The 20,938-nt window shown below is 39.8% G+C and overlaps 1 protein-coding gene across 3 annotated transcripts in view; it reads left to right on the top strand.

Annotated features, from left to right (window-relative positions):
* MRPS27 (mitochondrial ribosomal protein S27) overlaps positions 1–12,692 on the top strand; it is a 40,757-nt gene extending 28,065 nt beyond the window's left edge. Inside the window, exons 7-13 of one of the 3 annotated variants that reach the window (XR_003532251.1) lie at positions 297–375; positions 1,666–1,781; positions 4,515–4,617; positions 6,786–6,928; positions 8,043–8,198; positions 10,990–11,168; positions 12,275–12,351. Coding sequence is in view for 2 of the 3 variants with exons in the window: in XM_027671393.1 (XP_027527194.1) it covers positions 297–375; positions 1,666–1,781; positions 4,515–4,617; positions 6,786–6,928; positions 8,043–8,198; positions 12,275–12,514 (837 nt within the window). In the remaining variant the exon portion in view is untranslated. Of the gene's footprint in view, positions 1–296; positions 376–1,665; positions 1,782–4,514; positions 4,618–6,785; positions 6,929–8,042; positions 8,199–8,861; positions 10,921–10,989; positions 11,169–12,274 lie in introns of those variants that run through there. The other 2 variants (XM_027671393.1, XM_027671394.1) reach the window with 2 other exon arrangements.
* The last annotated feature ends 8,246 nt before the right edge of the window (positions 12,693–20,938 follow it).

The raw sequence follows: 20,938 nt of genomic DNA, 5'->3' as shown, positions 1-20,938 counted from the left end.
TTGGTTTTAAATAGCATTGGTGTCCAAAACATGCTAGGTGCAGAAGAGGCATAAAAAACATGACAGGCAACGCCATTCCTGGTCCCAAAGGCTTAGATAAAATGCCAAAACAAATGCAGTGCATCAAAAGCTGGTAGGTCTCCATCACAGGAGGCATGCTAATCTCCTTGTGTTGCTTGACTGTACATTGCAGTGCGCAGCGCCGTGGTTCTGGTCTTTCTGATGCCTGTAAGGCTGTGCTTGGGAAGATTTGTACAGCACGTTTGCACACTGAGCTTTTTCATTCTTCTCTTTAGGTTCAGTATGGAATTTTTCCAGATAATTTTACATTCAATATTTTGTTGGATTATTTTATAAAGCAGAAGAAATATGAAGGTAAGAAAATATATACCGATACTGCATCCTCTGTTGTATGCTCTTATATTTGCAGAGCCTGTCTTTGAATTAAAAACTTTTAGCCATATTTTTTCTGAAGTCATGGTAAAACATGCCTTCTCCTTCCTTCAAACTATTTTTCTGCATTTTTATCTCTCATTTCTGTTGGGTTTTTATTCATTATAGATTTTTAAAACATGTAAGATTCACAGTTTCTACTGTTATTAATCCTATTACAAATGTAAACCATCTTCTTCAACTTTTACAAGTCTGATTTATGTGCTAATAACATCACAGGAGTTATTAGTGACAATTAATTAGAATGTTATCAGAATCAAAATGCATAGTGGTAGCGTTCATCTTCCATATGTTTAGCTGTTCAAAAAGCTTTGTATCTAAACTTTGTCTAGGCTTTCTGTCTGTCACTGGAGCAAGCCAGCTATGCTGAATTGTCATGCTGGGTGTACATCTCACTACTGAATGTTTAAATGTGCAGATGAATAATCCTCCTGTGTTTGATGACATATTAAAGATTTTAATTTCATTTCAGGTCTTCTAGTACTGTAGACTTACAGTAAGCTTTCCTTTGCATAAAGCTCTTATAAAACAAATAACTGAAAGGAACAACAGCTTTTGTCCTGAAGGTTATGCTACATGGCAAATTAATACATGTATTTATTTTATTTTGAGACACACCCCCATCTTTGAATTCCCCCTTATTTCATCCATACTTCTTTTCTGTGTGAGGCTCAAGGCCTTTTGTTAACAAACTGTCCTTTCTGACAGGGAGTGTCACTGGAACTCCCTGTGGAGCTCCTTCAGAGCACTGTTTGCTGAATACAGAGACTGCTGTGGGTGATCTGTGACAACATTTCTGCTCCTTTGTACTCTCCTGTCACCCTAAGGGTAGTGAAGTTAAGCCAGTCTTCTCTTGTTTGTAATCAAAACACAAGAACAAAGAAATAATTTTAAAATATTTTTTTAAAGGTTAATAATTGAAGAGCTAAGCAAAGAAGGGCCAATTGAAGAGTGTAGAGCTAAGATGATTTTGAGAGCCCCTTTGCTGTAGTTTCATGCTATCAGCCCATTCTTCCTTCTTGTAGTGTGTTTGAATAACCCTAATGAATAAGACTAATTATATAGTTGTATTCTAGATGTAAGAAATGTTTAACTTTCTCCCTAATTATTTCAAAGCATACTACAGCAATAAAGCACGAGTGAGCATAGGTGGGTACAAAAGGCAACTGTGTACTGGGAGCTATGCTGATTATGTATTGTTTTCCTCCATAGATGCTATGTCAGTAGTAACAGAGATCATGCTCCAAGAAAGTTTTGATGAATTATCAACACAGCTTCTTTCTCTCTATGTTTTATACCAGTATCTGGCAACCAAGTCTGATCATGCGGTAAGCTGACCACACTCAAAATGATACACAAGGCCTCTGCTTCTGACTGTCATGATGCAATCAGTTGGGCATTCAATCATGAATATATTTTATTTCCCCTAATTTTACCTGGAAAAAAGAAATACTCCATAGCTTTCATTTTTTTTACAACTGCAGAAGAAAGAAAGGAAAAAATCCCAACAAAGTGTGAAAGCCATCAAATCACTTGTCAGGCCTTTTGCTCCTTTCTGTGAAAGGGAAGGTATGTTGGGATTTTCAGATGTAATGTATTTGAAGGATATGAAATGATAGTTCAAAGCAGACTTTTATCAATTACCACAAAAAAACTATGGTGCGTATTGTATAGGACCCTGTTAAGCTGAATGTTGATAATGGTGGTGGCGTGGAATTATAGAGCATTTTCACTAGGTTTTTTAGTATCCTATTTGGCTTTGGGTGTATTGTTTCTTATACGTATTTGTTTTAAAACTACATTTGTTACACCCTCCTGTCTCCTAGGATTAGGGGTTTATTATTCACAGCTTGCTTGCTTAAGGCCAACATGACAGGTCAGGGTCTTGGAAGTGGCATTATTCTACCTTTGCAGAAGGGGCTCAGTCAGCAAAGGGCTCTACAGTGCCCGTCACTTTTAGGGAGCTACTTTTTATGTAGTTTGGCACAAGCTTTCAATAGCATGTTGTCTTGCGTAAGGAAAATGCTTGAAGCCTCCATGTGTCTTACGTGAAGCATCTTCCAAAATGCATATTACAGGTATCCTAAAGTTTAACTCAACTGGGTTGTAATTTCAGTTTTCACCAAAGAAAAGAGATGCACATTTGCCCTGTTGGATATTCTTCTTTGTTACCCAGAAATCAAGTATGCTCAGTCACTTTTATATGAAAAGCGTAGGCATGAAAATCTCATTTTTCTAGTGTGTTTGTCCACATTGTTTGCATATCCTTACTGCAGAGACAACTATTTATCAGTACGTGTAAGGTTTCATGAAACCTGAATGTGCAAGCAAGAGTGGTGTGACCATACAACATGTTGAAGGCAAGCATATTGACATAGCTGTGACTTACTTAATATGCATTTTGAAATAACCCCATCCAAAGACAGCAATGAAATCGTATTTTTATTTGTAGAGACTATTTAAAACGTCATGATGCTCAGCACCAATTTTCTGTGTTTGATTTAGGAAGTGGGGGCAGACAGAGTAAGGAGAAATGCTCAGCTACTCCTGAAAATCCCATTTTTTTTTCCCGAGGTGCAAGGCAGGTCAGCCAGTGTCCTGTTGCAGATAGGTCCTTGACTCTAGCTTGGGGTCCAGCAGCCTGATGAAATGTTTTTTAACTTTGAGAATTAAATCTTGGGCAATCTGACTGTATTAGTTCTTAGTATGTATAGCAGTGGTGATAGGGAGCTTCCATTTCTCTGCTGTTGTACACATCACTGAAAGCCGGACTGGTCTTGGCTCTCCCCAGAAAGTTTCCTCCTTGACAGTTGCAAATAATCAGAATGATTGCTGCCTTCTACTACGAAGCAGTCCCGCTAGCTCCCAAAAGAACCTAGGCTGGTAACAGCCCTATTTTTCTAGTTGCATCTGATTTTCTTATAACATTCACCTGGAGTGTTGAATTCAGCACAAAGCAGCCCTGTTCCCTTGTATGCTTTTTCTGAGTTGGGCAAATACCTTGCCTGGCTGTCGGGTGGTGGTGTTTTGTGTCAGAGAATAACATGCAAATTCTTGTAGCACCTGAATGGAGACACAAAAAAATGCCATACCTTGAAAAGAAAACTCTAGTAAAACCAGAAGAACGAACTTTTGTGTTTTTTAAGACTCAGCGTGCTTCAAGGATTTTTTCAGAAAGCTGCTTCGCCAGGGGTATTTCTTTCAGTTCATAAGGTAATCAACGAGACATTGCAGTACCCTGTCACAAAAACCATGTATTAAGATAGTCAGACTTCTCCAGTCTGTTGCCTTTTATAGCTTCCTTTCCCTCATTTTCTTAGCCATGGGAGTTGTTCACCTCCTTTCACTTGCAATAAAGCTCCTTTCACTTGCTTCTCTAGTCATGAAAAATGCACTGTGCTATGAAACAACCTAAACAAAATTTACACTACTCTTGTGGTTTTAACGTACTTACTGATAGGGCGCCCTTCTTTAGCCATCACTGGTGGTCTGGCTCAGACAGTTGGTACGTCTTTGTAGCTGGAGAGACAGCTGTGCTTTTAATCCTGTGGCATGGAGGGGTCTTGGTGAGTTGCACATGCTCTTTTCACAGAGCAGATTTTGCACTCAAAGCAGCCATTAGCTGCATATGCTTCTCTCAGCATTTTCGTATTCGAGTGAGGGATAGTGGAGTGTGTATCTTGCCACATATTTTAAAGAAAAGGCTGCTGTAGTACAGAAGCCATGTAATAGTTTTCTTCAGCAGTGCTAGCCTGAAGCAAGTGGTAGGACATACAGGACAGAGACAGGGCTTGGCCAGTGTAAAGCAGTGTAATCCATTGTCCTGAAGAAAATGCACTGATTGACTTCCATGCAAAATTTCAACCACTCACATTTTACAGTCTTCTGGGAAGAGAGGTGTTCCTCTGTATAATGTGTACTGCTCCTGTAACTGAACACTGGACACGTTTAATGATTCTTTGCTTTATTGCTAAGATATCTGATGAAAGCCACGTGCTGTCTTTGCTGCCATTTTTTGTGTGTTTGTTTAGGAATGCTTACTTAGTTTACATTATTTGCAGTGGGAAGAGGAGAGAAATCTTGGAGCATCGCTAGTGCTTGCGAGTCTAAAGCAAAGTAGCACTGTGGGTTTTAGCTCCCAGCTGTATGGCTATGCATTCCTTGGTAAGTTTCACCTCCCTCAATCATTTTTTCCCTCGTGTCTTCAGAGGCTGAATAAAATTGCCATCTTTGCTTTATTAAAGTGTAATCAAGGAGAACACAAAGGGGAAAAAAAAGGAAATAATGGAAGGACAATTTCAGAGTTATGAGTGAATCTGTTTTGTAAGCCTGGAGAGTAGTACTGACTTGAATAGTATGCCCTTCATCAGACAACCTCAGAACCAGCTCTAGGGTTCCCTGCAGGTTTGGATTGGCAGCTGAAAGAAAGAAGACATTCTTAAAGAACACAGGATTGGTTCTTGGTTGAGCAACAAATTTAAAAAAATACCCCAGAAGTACAGATTTCCATGACACAAATTTAAGGTTAAAGACAGTAGACTCTTTTTCTAGTTATCAAGTGTCTTAAAATAATCTTTAAATCTTAGAAAGTCAGAGAGCACAGCCTGAAAAACATTATGTTTAGAACATATACTACTCACTGTAAAGTTAATGTTTGGCTTGTGAACAGCAGATAATAGTGCCTTTATCCTGTATCTGTTAAGGAGTCTTCACTGCTAATGACTTGCTATATTATTAAAGAGAAGTTAGATCAGAACATGTTCAGAATTGGAGGGAAGGGGAATGGGCAAGTAATTCTTGAATTTCCTCTAAACCTTTAGAGGAATATAATGCAGATAGGTTTTTTCCTTCTCTACAAAATGATTATTTACTGGAAAGAAATTAATTAATTTACAGTTTATTGTAAATTGTTGTTCCATTACTGCATTATTGAGGATATAAGTGGATTTGTACTTAAAATGTGGCCTCAAAATATGATGTGTGGTGGCAGAGTTAGGGTGCTGACTCACATTTATCATTTCTGTAAAACAAAAAACTTAATTTTCAGTCAAAAAGGGGGGTAAATGTGAAAATTAATTTGAAAGCAGGATTTTCTATAGAGCTGTAGTTTGCAGTCCAGTGGAGATACTGATACAAATAGGGACTTTGCTGTCCAGTTGGCATTCATGTTGGAGAGCTTTTAATGTTGTATGGATTGGTTGAGTAGTGGCTGTATTTCACAAATGCACTTCACTCTTGTCTGTGAGCAGTAGTGCTTGTTTCATGACATTGACATTCGGTAGATCAAAAGCTATTTACTGTTATGTCACATATTCCAAAGTCTTGCCAACACTAATGGAACCAACCTCTCAGAGAGTGAAAGATGTCTGTGGGCACAGACTGGCCTCAAGCACCTCAGCTATTTTAGTTTAGCCATAGTCCATAGGCTTTGTCTGTGCACTTATTACCTTGCTTCTCCTAAACTGTTCTCTTCCATGTAAAGAAGAGTAAGGTGCATTTCATAGTTTTGTGTCATTATAGCCAGAGTGCAAATTAGATTGAGAGCTTGGACACAACTCTTGTGAGCTGCACTTGAAGGGGTATTACTTATTACATCAACAGTGACAAAATGAAAGCCTTAGAGTGACAATCATTGTAAATTGCATCAGCTGCAATGTGATGTGCATTTCGTCTATTATGTAGGAGTTTCATGTTCTCTATTAGTTACTGTCAGAAGAAAAACCACATTGTCACTGGTGCAGTACATCACAGGTCCTGCTAAAGTCAGTGAACACCTCAGTGCACAGATTGTCCTAAATCAAGAACCAAAATTTTATTTTGGCAGGTCTCCCCTATTTTCTCTCAGGAAGCTCCAGCAGAAACAGGGGTGCTAAGTTGTATACTTAGCCAGAGCATGTGCTATAATCTGTGGGTAAAGCCTAAAGGCCACAGAGTTTAGTCCAGAAAGTCAGATTTAATGCACATGTATTCCACAGCCAGTCCCTGAAAGCTAAGGAGGCATTTATCTGCCGTCTTCAGATATCCTTCTGAGAGCTGCTGTTCCAAAGCCAGACAACCAGAAAAGCTGGCCACTCTAGTCTGATTTCCATCTGGTGAGGCAGAATGGGGAGGAATCAGAAACAAGCACGTAATAACCATGAAGTTGTGCAAAAAGAAGATGCCTTGATAAAATAAGGTAATAGTTCAATCAGAGCAACTTTATAGAAGTGTGTTGTTTTTATCACAGAAGCTAGGACGCTTGCTGTCACTTCTGAAAACCAGAGCCAACCCATATGGATTCTGTTAAGACTCAGGTATTGAAGTAGTAACACTAAAGTATGTTTTTATCACAGGAAAAGTGGAGTTGAATAAGGGACTAAGAGCTGTATACAATCTAATGCCACTGATGTGGACACCTGGATATTTGAATAGAGCCTTGCAAGTGATGGAGGCTGTGGCTTCATTGTCAGGAGACAGCAAAATCTGCAAAGAAGCTGTGAGTATGAAGGCAATAACCCACTGAACAAATGGAATTTTATATAAGTCAAATCCAGTAAAACCTGTGAATTCTGTGCCTTGCTAATGAGAAGATGCCTGGCAAACTTCAGAGGCCTTTGCAAGACAGGAGAAGTAATGTTTAGAACAAAATCACTGCTTCAGTTGATGAGACAGTGATAATGTCTACTGGCATGTCCTTGGCAATGAGTGTGTGTTATTGCCACAGACCATTTAAGTATGTTTTCTAAGCCTTTCCCTCCCTATAGAGACATGTGGATCTGTGTCACAGGGAGCGCATGTCTGTGGGGGTGGGAAGACACCTTTGTTTCTCAAGTTTTTGAACTTGCTCAGAGACATACTTCTTAGCAGTGAGGATGAAATACCACATATTCTTACTCTCACAGCTAATCCTATGTGCTATCCTAATCTCACAGCTATCCTATTCTCTGCCCTCTGAGATGATGTCCTGAGTGGTACTGGTCCAAAAAGTCGACAGAGTGATTTCTAGAAGGTATTGCCCTCATTTGGGGAGAGTGGATAGATTCAGTTCATTTATGAAGTCAACAGTGACTAAGGGACTTGAGGCTTAGGACTGTTGTGGGGCATCAGACTGATCCTGGACTCAGATTAGGAGTAATTTAAGAAACCACCACAACATGTGCTGAAACATAAACACATCGCTGAGGTCTCACCTCCTCTTTTAGGTACTTTTTCCTGAAGGTGTCCCTGGTCATGGGAGCCTCCCTTTTGCTCATGTAGTTACTAGGCTTGCAGTCGCTCTTGAAACAAAAGGGCAGGGCACTGCTCAGCAGGTTCTGCTGTCTGTTGCTCCATTTTCTGAAGCATCTCTGTAATACATGACAGTACAAGGACAGGTCACATCTGCAACTTCTACCATTTTGAGGTACCTCTTTTGGTGTATGGTTTTGGAGGTATCTTTCTTGCTACGATGTAAAGAACTCAGCCTAATACACTAAAGCAGTCATATTTTCTCCTTACAAACCCTAGACAAATTGAGGAACTCATGAAGTTGTTTGAATATATGACAGTTGTGTTACTCAGATTGTATTTCCAAACTGTTTATGCTTACCATGACAAATGTGATTGTTCAGATTGATGCCCTGGAGACCATTTTACAGTCTGTCCTTGAAGCCAAACCTGGTCCAGAATCTGCTGAAGAAGTCAAGGGATTAGAGCAGAAGTCACAGAGTGCAGAATCAGAAGAAACAGAGCAATCTAAAGCACCTGAGTACTACAGTCGATTCAAAGTAAGAGAGTTTCATTTATTTAAATATCCTAAGCTGTAGAATATCTCTGTGGTACATACTAGAAAATATATATGCTGACTTACTGTGGCTAATAGACTGACACCCCTTCAGTGTCAGTCTATTAGGAGTCCTACTTGACGTTTTTGAAACTGATGTCACCTTACGTTTTCACGTGTTCAATCAGGAAGCAGCAAAGATATAAATGCTCAAGGCCACTTGTCTTTTGTCTGTCTGCTGGGATTTTATCTTCACTTTTCATACATCAAAATGATAAATCCAGTCCTGTTCGCATAAGTGTTATGTCATTAGACCCATTATCTGACCTTGTGTGGGCTCTTGCTCATTAAAATTAATTATAGTAGGCATGAGACCATCCTGAATTTATTGTCCATTTGTGTACACTACAATTATTTAGAAATGTTGCATCCTGTACTTTCAGTCTGGGGAATTAAGTCAGGCTTTATCACCTCTTTTTTATCTTTGGATTGTCATGCTGATCATAACAGTAAGAAAAACAGCTATTCATTACAGCACATCTGTATAACAAGTGCATTTTATGTGATCATCTCATAGCTATATAATGAGCTCATTTTATTTTATCATTTCTGATTTGTGCTGTGGTAAAAATCAAATACCCTAGGTTGAAACTCATCTGATTTATAGTTCCAGGAGCAATACTCATCTCATAGCCCATCAGTTTCCCTTGCTGCTGTCACCTGGACGGCTGTGACCTTGCACAGTTGTTCTGGATACAGACTGTTCTGAAGAAATTTCAGAAGTTAAAAGACGAGTATCCTATGGTTTCACCTCACACACACAGACTTTTCCTTTCTTTAATTTTTATTTACACAACTTTGCCACTGATCTTTAGATATTAAACTTGCTTTGTAGGCAGTTAGAACTTTTTAATTAAAGTATTTGGAAATCAGTGGGTGTTCAGCATGTGGTAATTAATGCCTGGATGAATTACAGTGAATTAGGTAAACACAAGTGCCCTTTGAAAGAGGGAGTAAGACATTTTTATGTGTCTCTCATTGCCTATCCATTGTCTAGCCTTGAAGAAAATAATGCAGAGTGCTCGAAACAAGGCCTGAATATCAAATTGGGGACAGGCTAGTGCCAAGAGGGTAGTTTTATTCTCACCTCAACCTTTCCACAAGTTCCATAATTAATCCCCTTTCAGGCATTCATTGGTGTGGCAGTGAGTGCCCTGACTTTGGACCGAAAAACTACAGACCCATTGCTTAACTCCGGGAAAGTCTGCATATGAGAAAGACATAGCCCTCATGTGGAGTCTAGGCATCCAACAGTAATTATATGTCCATAAGCCACAATTTCAGGTTGTCTGAATGAGAAAAGGGGCTCACAAGTCAGAATGCCATTTCAGCCAAGCCTGAAAGAGTTCTGAAACTCTCCTCTCAAATCCATCAGGACAGCAGTAGTCACTCTTCCCAGCTTAATCCTGGACACTTACAGGTGTCGTTCACAGGGTAGAGTAATGCACTAGAAATCCATACAAGTGTGAGGGAAGGTGGCAGCTCTGAAGCAACCTGGTGCTGTGTGCATTCACAGCTGCTGTCCCAGGACAGATCACCTGCTCTTCTGTGTAACCCCAGCAAAGGGTTTGCACTTCTGCTGCTGCAAACAATTCAGTTGCACTTTGTTCAGCCCTGCATTAGCCAGCATATCCCAGTCTTTCTCCTTGAACTCAAAACCAGTTGCTCCTGCCTCCTGCATGCCCAATTCTCTTTCACAAATCGTACACCTCAGAATACAAGGAAAAGCATATGGATTTGCTCCAGACATACACATACTCCTCCATTATATTCCATGGAATGGACTCAGTGTCTCATACCAACCTTCAGAACAGCTATTTGTGGAAGTACCTGAAAAAGCCATGGCAGCCTAACAGATACGGATACATGTCCTTCACTTCCATGGAAACAAACAGAACTTGAGGGCATTTGGCTCTTTCCAGATAAAGCCTTTAGAGCTGTAATCTAGACACTGACACTGTTGTTTGTGTTGTAATTACCTGTTTTCGGATCCCATATGCTGAGACTACTCAGTACAATGCTCCTCAGGCAATTCCTTCCATCTGTGTCAATGATCAGTGGGCAAACATTTCATCACATAAATGCTGGGAACACCTCCCCTAACTGTCTGCATGCAGAGCCCTGGAGACTGCTTATAAAAGTCAATGATTTAGCCATTTAAGAATGTGCCCTTTTGGTACCTGCAGGACATATAGCCTTCTGCTTTCCTAAATTAGTTTTACTGATATATCACAGAAGAGCAGTGAATATTCCAGAAGTTCAGTGATACCAGTAATGGCTTAGGGGACAAGACTTGCTAGTTTCCAGTTTGTTGCCTTTCTGTAGTTCAATTTCATACTGTTCAAGTTCAGTGCATAAAGCCCCTTTTCAGCACATCCTTAGTAGAGTTTAATAGTAAGAATCTGAAGGATGTAAACCAATTACATTTAAACTGCATACCTAGTCGGTAGACATGAGCATAGTTGTCAAGTTCCTTCCCCAAACCCAAGCTGTACTGTCTCTTCACTTTTCTCACTGATGCCTTGTATACTTACTTACTGATACCTCAAACAAAATAGAGACTAATACACCTAAATAAGTTTATTCAATTTGGTTTTAGTCCATTAGCTTTGAAGACATTGGCTTTGTTTTTATTCTTTATCATAAAATTAAAAACCCAGACAGAGCCAAATACCAAGCCCCTCAGACCTGCATGTCTAGCATTTTAAAGAGTCTTTAATCTGCTCTATGTCCAGTTCAAACCTTCAGGGGCCTAATAAGACACAACAAAGCCTGCAGTTGTGCTGGCTAAGGGAGAGAGAAATGGAGAGGCCTCAGAAGGGATGTAGTAGTTTCCTCCCTAAGAACAAGGCAGAACCTCCAGCCAGGAGCTGAGAAGAAGTGCCTTTGCAGATTATTGCCAGCACGGGCTCAGGTAAAAGGAGCACTGTGGGCCAGCAGCACAATGCATAAGCTTTCAGTTATAGCTGGAAGTCTGGATATCTACATGGCTCTAGAACTGCCATTTTGTTTGGAGGTGAATGATTCCCACATCTTCTTTCCATTATCCTTCAATGCAAAACAAGAAGTTTTATACAAGTGAAAGAAGTATGGATGTACCTTTCTTTAGAATGCATACTTACTTAAAACATTTCTGCAAGTGCTGGGCTTAGTAAAGTCTTTTATTTAAAAGAACAATCGAGAAAATATGTATAATGAGTGAACAAGAGATACAGAATCTTCCAGTGCAATGTCATCTCCTCTTTGGTTGTGTATTTGCACTTTTAAGGCAATTAATCAAAGTGTTAGTTAGCCATCAGGCTAAAGATTCCAGAAAGCCAGAAACAGTATCACTGGATGATTCATCATCCTAAGTGAATGGTGCATATGCTGCATGAAATCTAGATAAGTAAAGCTTGAGAAAGGAAAACTGCAGTTTCTTACTGAGTTATTTGCTCTTAGTTTCAGTGTAGAATATCCCTGAAAAAAAATCACTTAACAGTGTTGTGTAGTCTATGTAAGCGTAGTCACTCTTTGGATCACAGTAACTTAGGAAGAAAAACCATGGGAATTACTTAGTATGCTGTTAAAACATTTGAAATTACATGTATCTGTTGAGAGGGATGCTGATGCAGGCAGTGTGGACCAAATTATCCGGCTGGTTTTGAGGTAAAACACAAAACCAAAGTGTTTAGATTATATTTGTTATGGTTGACTGGTCAGCTGATCTTTGTTAATATCAAATAAATGAACTTGGAAAAAGAAGACATTTTCAGTGGTTAATGAAACTAAAAGTTCATTGGTTTAGTTTTGTTGTTCAAAAAATAATATTCTTGATAATAGCATTTCAAGAAATGGTACCAATTACCACAGTTCAAACACTTTGATGTGATAGTTTCCAGGCCTGTATAGCCCAGCTAATAATAATAATAATAATGCAAACAGTGATGTATCGGTTATAGGGAAGTATTTTGTGGCTGATTATTTTGTGATTTACTGGCTCTTTCTTCACACTTCTTACCAAATCTCTTTTTATGACAGGAGCTGTACTCCAAGCTGCATTCACTTGGCAAGGTTGAATCTGAAAGCCTGTTAACCCTGACCACCCAACTTGTCAAGGAAAAGCTGCCAGCATGTGAAGTGGAAGACATTGCCAAACATGAGCAGAAGCTAAAGGAGTGGGAAGAAGAACAAGTACTTCTCATTGAGAGAGAAAGAGAGCTCAGAGAAAAGGCTAAGCAGGAAATGGAAGCTAGGAAGCTGGCTAAAGCATCTGCTTAGTACTGGAACTAGGAATGCAGAGGTGTGCATTCCTCTGTCTGTGAACATAAGTGCTCACCATTTTTAATATTTCACTTCAATCATGCTGCATGTGTGACCATATTTGACTCCTATATGCAAGTTAAACATCCCATTTTGTCTGTTTCCCAAAATAAAACACGTGGTTTAGAAGTCTTCATCCTGTATATGATGTGTTTTCCTCTTACCATCATCCAGGCAAGGAATAGGATAGAGACAACACAAAGAAACAAAGGCATAAGGAGTAGCTTGCCTGTGATGAAGGATCTAGAGAGTGGAAGGAACAAAAGAAGAGGGAAGAATTTTAAGCACAAGTTGTTTCAGTAGGGGTTTCTCACAGGAAAGAATGCCATTGCTACTCTGAACTTCAAACACTAAGAGGATTAACGTATATTGATTGCTTTTTTTTCTTTTTCCCAATCCATTTGGAAAATTCAGGCTACTTACTATGCATGGAGCTGGAAGCCCAACTTTAGGCTGTTTTTAAAACTACTCTTGAAGAGTTTCAACATAGTGAGCTAGCATTTGTACAGCACTCAGATGTGCCTTTCCTGTAAGGATGTTAAAAATTTCTGACTTTGCTAGTGCTCCTTTGCTCCATTTCTAAGGTCACTAGAGAAACATGCACAATCATCTCGGCACACACCAAGGAGCATCATACTGCAGTGGAGTTTCCTTTTATATTCTGGGCACTGTTTCATGGGGGTTTTGACCTAATTCCTTTCACGGTCCCATGCCCCATTCTTCAGATCCATAAAACAATGCAGCTATTCACAAGAGCACAAGGAAATGGCAAGGGAGGAAAGCATCATGGTGCGTTGGTTGTGATGCATCAGCATCCATCGCTGCTTACATTCCCTGTCACCACTGAATCTCATAAGCTGCAGCCAGCAATTTTAAGCAGAGCATGGCAGGACAAGGTCCTTCAAAACAGGGAGACCCGAGCAATAGCCCTGCTGTAATTGCAGCTTGTTATGGCAACAGGACTTGTCTCACTGTGCTTTATCAGAGGATCTAATAAGTATTTGCAGTTTTTGTTGTGCATCTGTCTAGTTTTACAGTGATAAAACTCACTTCAGAAACTCATTGTAAATCCAGTGAGAACATGCTGCAAATCCATGAATTTGTTTTAAGTGTAGGAAAGTATCACAGATGCAGCACACATCAGATGTCTTTCTTACTCTCAGCAAAAACACTTAGAGCCTGATTGCTCTTTCATGTCCAAGAACTTGGCAACTTGGCACTAAGATCCTTCACCCCATCTTTCAGCAGGTCCCATAGTTTCTCCCATACTTCAGTAAGGGCGTGCTGTCTCCAACCAGGAAAGTGAGTGATTTAGTGGCTTGGCCAGCAGTGGACTTGCCTGAGCAACTTGAGAAAAGTCTCCTGAAATTTTTTTCCTCTTTCTTCATATAAATGCTTTCTGATTACTAGGAGAAGTTAGGGAGTCATAAGAGAGAGTAGAAGGCCAAACACACTCTTAAGAACGATTTCCTTAAAGCTGGGTGGCTTTAAAGGATACATCACTCCTAGCTGAGCCACAGGAGAATGTAGTGTCCCTTCCCTGACCATATATTTCAGTTCTTCAGTATTAGAACATGGGTTATAGCTCCAAAGGTTCACAATCACTCCTGCATCCAGATTCCTCTACAAGCTTCTCTCTACAGGCATCAGCTTTTGGGATATTCTCTACACCACCAGAGTTTTAAGACCCTCCTTGTTGACATGGCCTCTAGCTGCTGAAGTACCTGATCCTGTTGCTTGTGAGACACCATTCTGGCTAGGCCAGAACAGACAGGGACATATTTCTCCTTGGTTCTCCATGGCCTCTGTTTCTTGACAGCACAAGGAACCTGTTTCTGGCCCAACCTCCACCTTCCCTTGCCCTGCTGATAGATACACCAGGCTGCTAATGCTAATTGAGCTCCAGCAAGCTTCCAGCTGCCATGTCCCTGCTGTCTCACAGAGTACACTGCACTTCCCCCACAACTAACCTCCCTTTCCATTTCTTTAGACTTGTATCATAGCAATAGGAGTAAAAAAAAATAAAAAAAAAAAAAATAAAAAGTGCCCCTGTGAGCTCTGAGTGGCCTGTTAATGAATATTACAAGTTGCCTGCATGTTTTACTCCACGCGCTGTGGGTTGGAATGCTCTGAGTCCAGTTCAAAGTATAAACTTGAAACAGTATAGATACAACCTTTCTCTGCCTTTTCCCCCATTTCCTCCCATATCCCTCTCTGCCCTTGGGAGAAGGAGATTTCCTTGTCAAATGCTTTGCAGGCTGCAAAGCAGATTCCTGGGGCCAGATGAAGGACACCGAACCCAAGACCTGCAGCAGACTGTGATTTAAGAAGCCAATTTTTTTGCCAAGCCCTCTAATTTATCTGTCCCCTCAATTTTACTCTGAGTGAGAAACCACTTCTGACAAGTCTACCAGCTGCACAGCAGCGCCCCTCTTCCCCTCATGCCCCAGCCAAGTATTTCTTCATGGTCCAGTAGCTACTATCTTGCTCTTCCCCACCCAGGTTTCATCATGGTCTCAACAGCAACGGGTTTCTAATGTTTTGTCTAGCCAAACTGTTTTCACACCTGGCAAATCCTCACATTTCCAACAAGTGTACATGCACCCTCTTGAATTCTCCAGCAATCCTCATTGCTGCTTCCTTTTTTGATCTCATTCTTAATCCCTTTCAAGTTCTTCCTATATATCATATCACATTTATTTCTTCCCCTTTTGCAAGAGACTGGCCATGTCTCTGCCCTGCACCCACATCTCAGTGGTGCAAGCAGCCTGGGGTACCAAGTGCTCAGGTACCCTGAGTTTTGAGGACACCTGGACACTGCTGAGTCTCAAGAGGCTGGAAACATGAATTAGCAATTGAAGCTTGAGGGAAGGGAGGAAGGTACTCTCCTCTTTGGTGCTCTCCTACCTGCTGGCTTTGAGTAGGGTCGACAGTAAGACAGACAAATTGTGAAAGAGGCTGATTTAGTGACCAGTGCTGTTCAGGCATGTGCTTGTCCTCCTAAGGAAGACACGGATAGTAGCTGTGTACCAAATGCAGCAGCAGGAAAAATCAACAGAACTTGGCTTGACTTAACTGCTTTTCTCCTTCCCACTTCAGGAAAACTAATATAGATTTGACTATTTGCCCCCTTGCATAAATGTTGCACACACAACTCGTTTTTTACCTGCTTGCTGAAACACTCTGAAACTGGGCCCCAGGTAGTCAAAAGTGCTTCTGTCCAGATGCCTGTGGCTGTGTGTGCACTGCTGTGTTAGCCATCACCTGCTGTGATGCAGCTGTCCACATTTAGAAGGGGGAGGGTGGAGAAGTCATACAGCTGCTTTTGATCTGCTGCTGCTTAAATGTGAGCTCTGATGCTAAGGGAAGAATATATAAAAGATAGTTTTGTGCTCTACAAACACAAAAAGCTCTGATTTCATACAGCCCTACTCCCTAGTACTTAATTTGATGCAAGCTCACAACCCATAAGCACTTCCTCACTAGAATACTCTCAGGTTTTTTAAATGTTTTCTGGTTCTTGCTGTACTGTTTCAGACAGCTGCCTAGACCTTTCTATATGTGAATGAGAGTTGCTGAATATTTCTGGAGGGGACACACCAAAATATTTATTGGTAGTAACCTATCTCATTTTTTTGGATCACCTCTCTCTGAAGCATTCTTTCACATCCTGTTTTCATTTGACTACAGCTGTGATTTGGATTAAAGCTATTGCCATTTCTCCCTTGTCAGTATATTTCTAAATCATAGGAGTGCATCTTTCTTCATGCAAGTTTTTAAATTATTTCCCTACTCATTGTCCTAGTGTCTATATAGCTAAAGGCAGGGGGAAATCTCCCATTGCTATAAGCAATACATTGGCATGCACAGTCACTGAGCTGTGACAAGCAGCCCAAATAATACCTGACTGTGGCATTGCCAGACTTGCACATGCTAGACAGTGTTAACAGCTCTCCTGTGTTTTCCCAAGTGTGGGAGAGACCATTCAACAATACTAGCAAAAAGGAACAGAAACCAGTACAAATGAAAAGACTGCTTGGTATGCTGGTAAGAATTTGTCTGTTTTTAGGAGAAGAAAAAGTAGCACTTTAAAGGTTAAAGCGCTTCCTTTTAATTGAAAAAAGCAGCATCCCAATTCAAATCTATTGCAGACACCAAACACACTGCTGATGAGGCAAGCAAATATGTAACTTTTCCTCCCACAAGTGTTACTGGCAGAACACTTCTAGTGAAGCGTTGAAGGTCATTATCCATTTTTCACAAGAGGAAAATTACATATTTATTCTCGTGCAGCTCAAATAAATGTTGCCAGAAGCCTTGTGCAGATGGGCCGTATTTATGGTAACACTTGCCAAGATAAGGTTACAAGATGCTTTCAGACCTGGTCAGACACTGTGTCTGCCTTCTTCAGATTCAGCCCCAAACTACCAGAGGCTGAGACAGCACAACAGAGGATAGTGCATGCTAGTGTGACTAGTCTTGTCTCTGGTAAATGAGAATAGGGACTATAGCAGTAGGCAGTGGCCCAAAACTGTTTGTTGAGTGAAGGACATGGGCAATGCTCATGTGCTCAGAGATATGCTTTAGAAAGCCAAGGAGCTTTGCAGCAGTGCTAGGCATGAGCTGGATCTAAGATGTGTCACTGTAGCTCTTACTCGAGAGACCCCTCAACATCTCTTTTTTGCCCCATCAGTGAACAATGAAGCACTACAATTTCCTGCCATCCACAGAAGACTAGCAATCAGTATTAAACAGTCCAGAAGTTTAGGATGCCACAAGAATGGTCCTTCCTTTTAGACAGACTGAAAAGATCACAGGCACCATCATGTTCCTATACCACCTAAAACACTTCATAAGCTGATTGAATTTGTGGTCCCACCTGTGCAAATCCAGAACGTCACTCTGCAAGTGCAGGTAAATAATTGGGATTGAAGCCTAACCTGGCCTCCTTTACACATCATTATAATATATTTTAAGTAGTGTCAGACTACTCTGCCACAACAGCTCAGAAAACCTGGATGTACACATATGCAGAATTATACTCAGGATGTAAGATTTGCAGCACTTGACTCGCCTCATCTAGTCATCATTTTACTCTACTTCACCATGCTCAGCCCAATTCAAACCAAGTGCAGTCTTTCTTATTAGTGTCATAAGTTTTCAAATGAAACCTTGGACATTGGAGATGGTTAAGGGCCCCCAAAAAGAGACTGCTGTCTCAGGGTGAAGGAATCCCCCAGGGCCTCTGCTCCTCCTGGGAGTGAGAATCCGTTGCACCTTTCTGCCCCAGCCTTTACCTGCTTTTATATCATTACCATCTCCCTGAGAAAAAAACATTGACTGCTGCACCTCACCACAGCAGGCATCACAGCAACAAGCAAAACCACAAAGGCTGAAAGCCAGATCTTAGCAGTAAGGGAAGTCTGATGTTTATAGAAAAAAAAAAAAAAAGAAATGAGGGCCCAGCTTCCCAAAAAGCTCTATCCCCTCTCACTGAGATGACTGGGCAGTGACGGTCAGGAAGGGTCCCCATCTACTGGAGACAAGCTGCACATTATTGTTTAACTGCTATAACTTCGGAAAACACCTCTTTTCCAAACCAGGGTGGGCTCAGTTTGATGTAATTTTATTGGGTATCATCTCTGACACAGCCCCTTGAACATGTACTTACTGAAAATGAGGTGTTTTCTCATTCTGCTGAGGAATACAGAAATGAGAACAACAAAAAGAAGCCACATCATGGTACATCATGGTAATGTTTTACACCACAAGAGATAAAAGTAATCTTCCACATTTATTTTCCAGTTTGTAAAGAGAGATTGGGATTTGTCTGATATTTAAATAGTCATTGATCTTCAGAAAAAAACATATTAGGTAATCGTGACTAAAGGAAAGGGAAAACTTAAAAATACATTCATACACAAAGACAAGAAACGTCAACACCACTTTACCACTTTTGTATTTTATTGTGGAACTGAGTTTGTTTCCTTTACATCAAATATCCTCAATGGAAGAGGGGATATTGCACACAAATATCATAAAAGCACTACATATTACTTTCACTGGAAACTAATTTTCTACATTAGATATGACTGGATAGAATAGAAGTGATGCAGGATTATAAGACATAATACCATACACAGCTGCAGACTGACACAAACACCATTCAGAACAAGAGAGAGGAGGTGTGTGAGGTGCTTCTCAGCCAGCAACAAGACTTTCTTTCCATAGTTTGAAAGATAATGGCTGCATGCAAATGCGTGAAAGCATATTTCAGATTTCATCTTTTACAGTTGTGATTACAGCCCAGTCTTGAAGAGGCAGCCCCTGCCACCTGGAGCTCCTAGCTAATCTAGTAGAGAGAAGCTGCTTTCAAGATTTTTTTCTTTCTATATTTTACGCCATTGTTTTATTTAATTATTTAATTTTTTAAGCTCTTTTTTTTTGTAAAGTCACAACAAACAGACTTTTTTCTTTTTTTTTTTTTAAATTTTAAATAGCAAACATTTTTAAACCAGGTGAATAATATAATTGAATTCTAAGAAATGCTTACCCCTAGATGCTCTTAGTGTTTTTTCAATTACTAAGTGAAAAGATGAAAGCTTATAGTTTCTTTCAAGTGTAAACATTATATTTTTTCATCTTCTAGTAAATCCAGACCAACAAAATTACTATTTCTCTCAAAAACATCATTACTGAGCAAGAACCTCTGGTGACAGATGAACAAAGAGAAGTGTATGACAGAAATGTCCCAAATGCACAGTAAGCACTCTTTGGAGCTTATTTGCTTATGGTGGGAGGGATTGAAAATTCAATTAACAAATTTATTAAATCTTAGTAAAAGAGTACCAGAACTCTCCTAAAATGCATAAGCTATCATAGACAATTAAAAAAACCCCAACATTCATATACACAGTTATCTCCATTCACCACAGTATGTAAAGTAAGTAAAAAAAATCAAAAGTGATTTCTATGAAAGATAGGGTGAAAATAGAGGTCAATGAAGTCAGGCCCACCACAGGACTTTGAAAAGGCATGCAAGAGAAGCCCTGTCCAAGTTCAGGAGTGGGAAGGGATCCCCAAAGTTAATTCTTCATTGAATTATATGAAGCAGAATATTAATAGCATAAAGATCATGACTGGGAATGCTGTTATGGGTAATACCATCATTGAAATAGAGTGTCCTTTACACTCAGATATTGAATCTTTACAATTAGAGTAATCAATAATAAACCATGCTCCTAGAAATCTATGCTGATCAACAGCACTCATCGTTAATGTACACAGTACATTTTGATGACTGTTACACTAAACTAGTTGTGTAGTACTAGGATTAGCACAGGTAGATTAGTTCCACAGGCAGGAAAGACATTAAGGGCAAGAGGAGCTAATGGAGGAGCTCATCGCTGTGTTGAACCTAGGTGCCATTGCCATTTGGAAGGGAATGGATGGAACAGGCATTACAATACCTCAAAATAGCCAGACCAGGATTTTAATATTCTTGTAGCAGCAAAAAAAGCAAATGTACATGTGAAGGTAATCTGTAACTGTCTAATTATCATTATTATTTCAGAAGTAAAACAAATGCTTCAGCCATCATAAACTTGCTCAGGGATATTTAAGGCTTGATTCCAATTTAATTTACAGTAGGACCAGATGACTGTAACTTCCCTGACAGTAGTGAAATTGCTCCTAATTCACAGGAGTAAGTGGTGTAAGTGAGACTAGTCACAAGACCACTGATATACTTAAAACAAAAGCAGTGATACAAACCATTTCAGGTATTGTCAGAAAATCAGAAAATCTGTTCCCACCCACTCAAAAAGTTTGAATTCTGACCTATATAATAAAGCAGACAAATCAGAAAAAAATTGTAGAAATAGTGTAACTTATTCTGCCAAACATTTTGCCTGTATCTTCGTAGACTATATATTATAAAAGCAGTTTTAAGTGAATGATATGAGCTCAGCAAACATGCATGTTTTCACAATACATTTCCATCTGCCTTTTGTGCCATAGTCATTCTGAGTTTAACTACTTAAAAGGTATAGCAATAAATAAAACAGCTTTGCTAGAGAGACCTAAAAAAAGAGTAGACATCAAAAATAAATCGAAACCCCAACAACCAACAAAGAGGAATTCACAGCATTAAATGGGCCTCAGGAGCCCATATTTAGAAGACCCTAAAGCAATATTAAAAAAACTCTCATAAAATTAGGAGTGCAAACATACACCTATTAAACAAAAATATCCTAACACTGTAAAACTGAAATAAATTATAAGTAAAGAAAATAAAATGAGGTCATAGTTCACTACATTGTGAAACTTAGTATCAGCCACAACGGTGAATCACACAGACCAGCACATATGTCCATGCTGGAG

The sequence above is a fragment of the Neopelma chrysocephalum genome, unplaced genomic scaffold (genome assembly GCF_003984885.1).
Source record: "Neopelma chrysocephalum unplaced genomic scaffold, ASM398488v2 Primary Assembly neopelma1_97102, whole genome shotgun sequence".
In the NCBI taxonomy this organism is placed as follows: Eukaryota; Metazoa; Chordata; class Aves; order Passeriformes; family Pipridae; genus Neopelma; species Neopelma chrysocephalum.
Note: the sequence above shows the minus strand (reverse complement) of the source record. Positions and strands in the feature narration are given on the sequence as shown.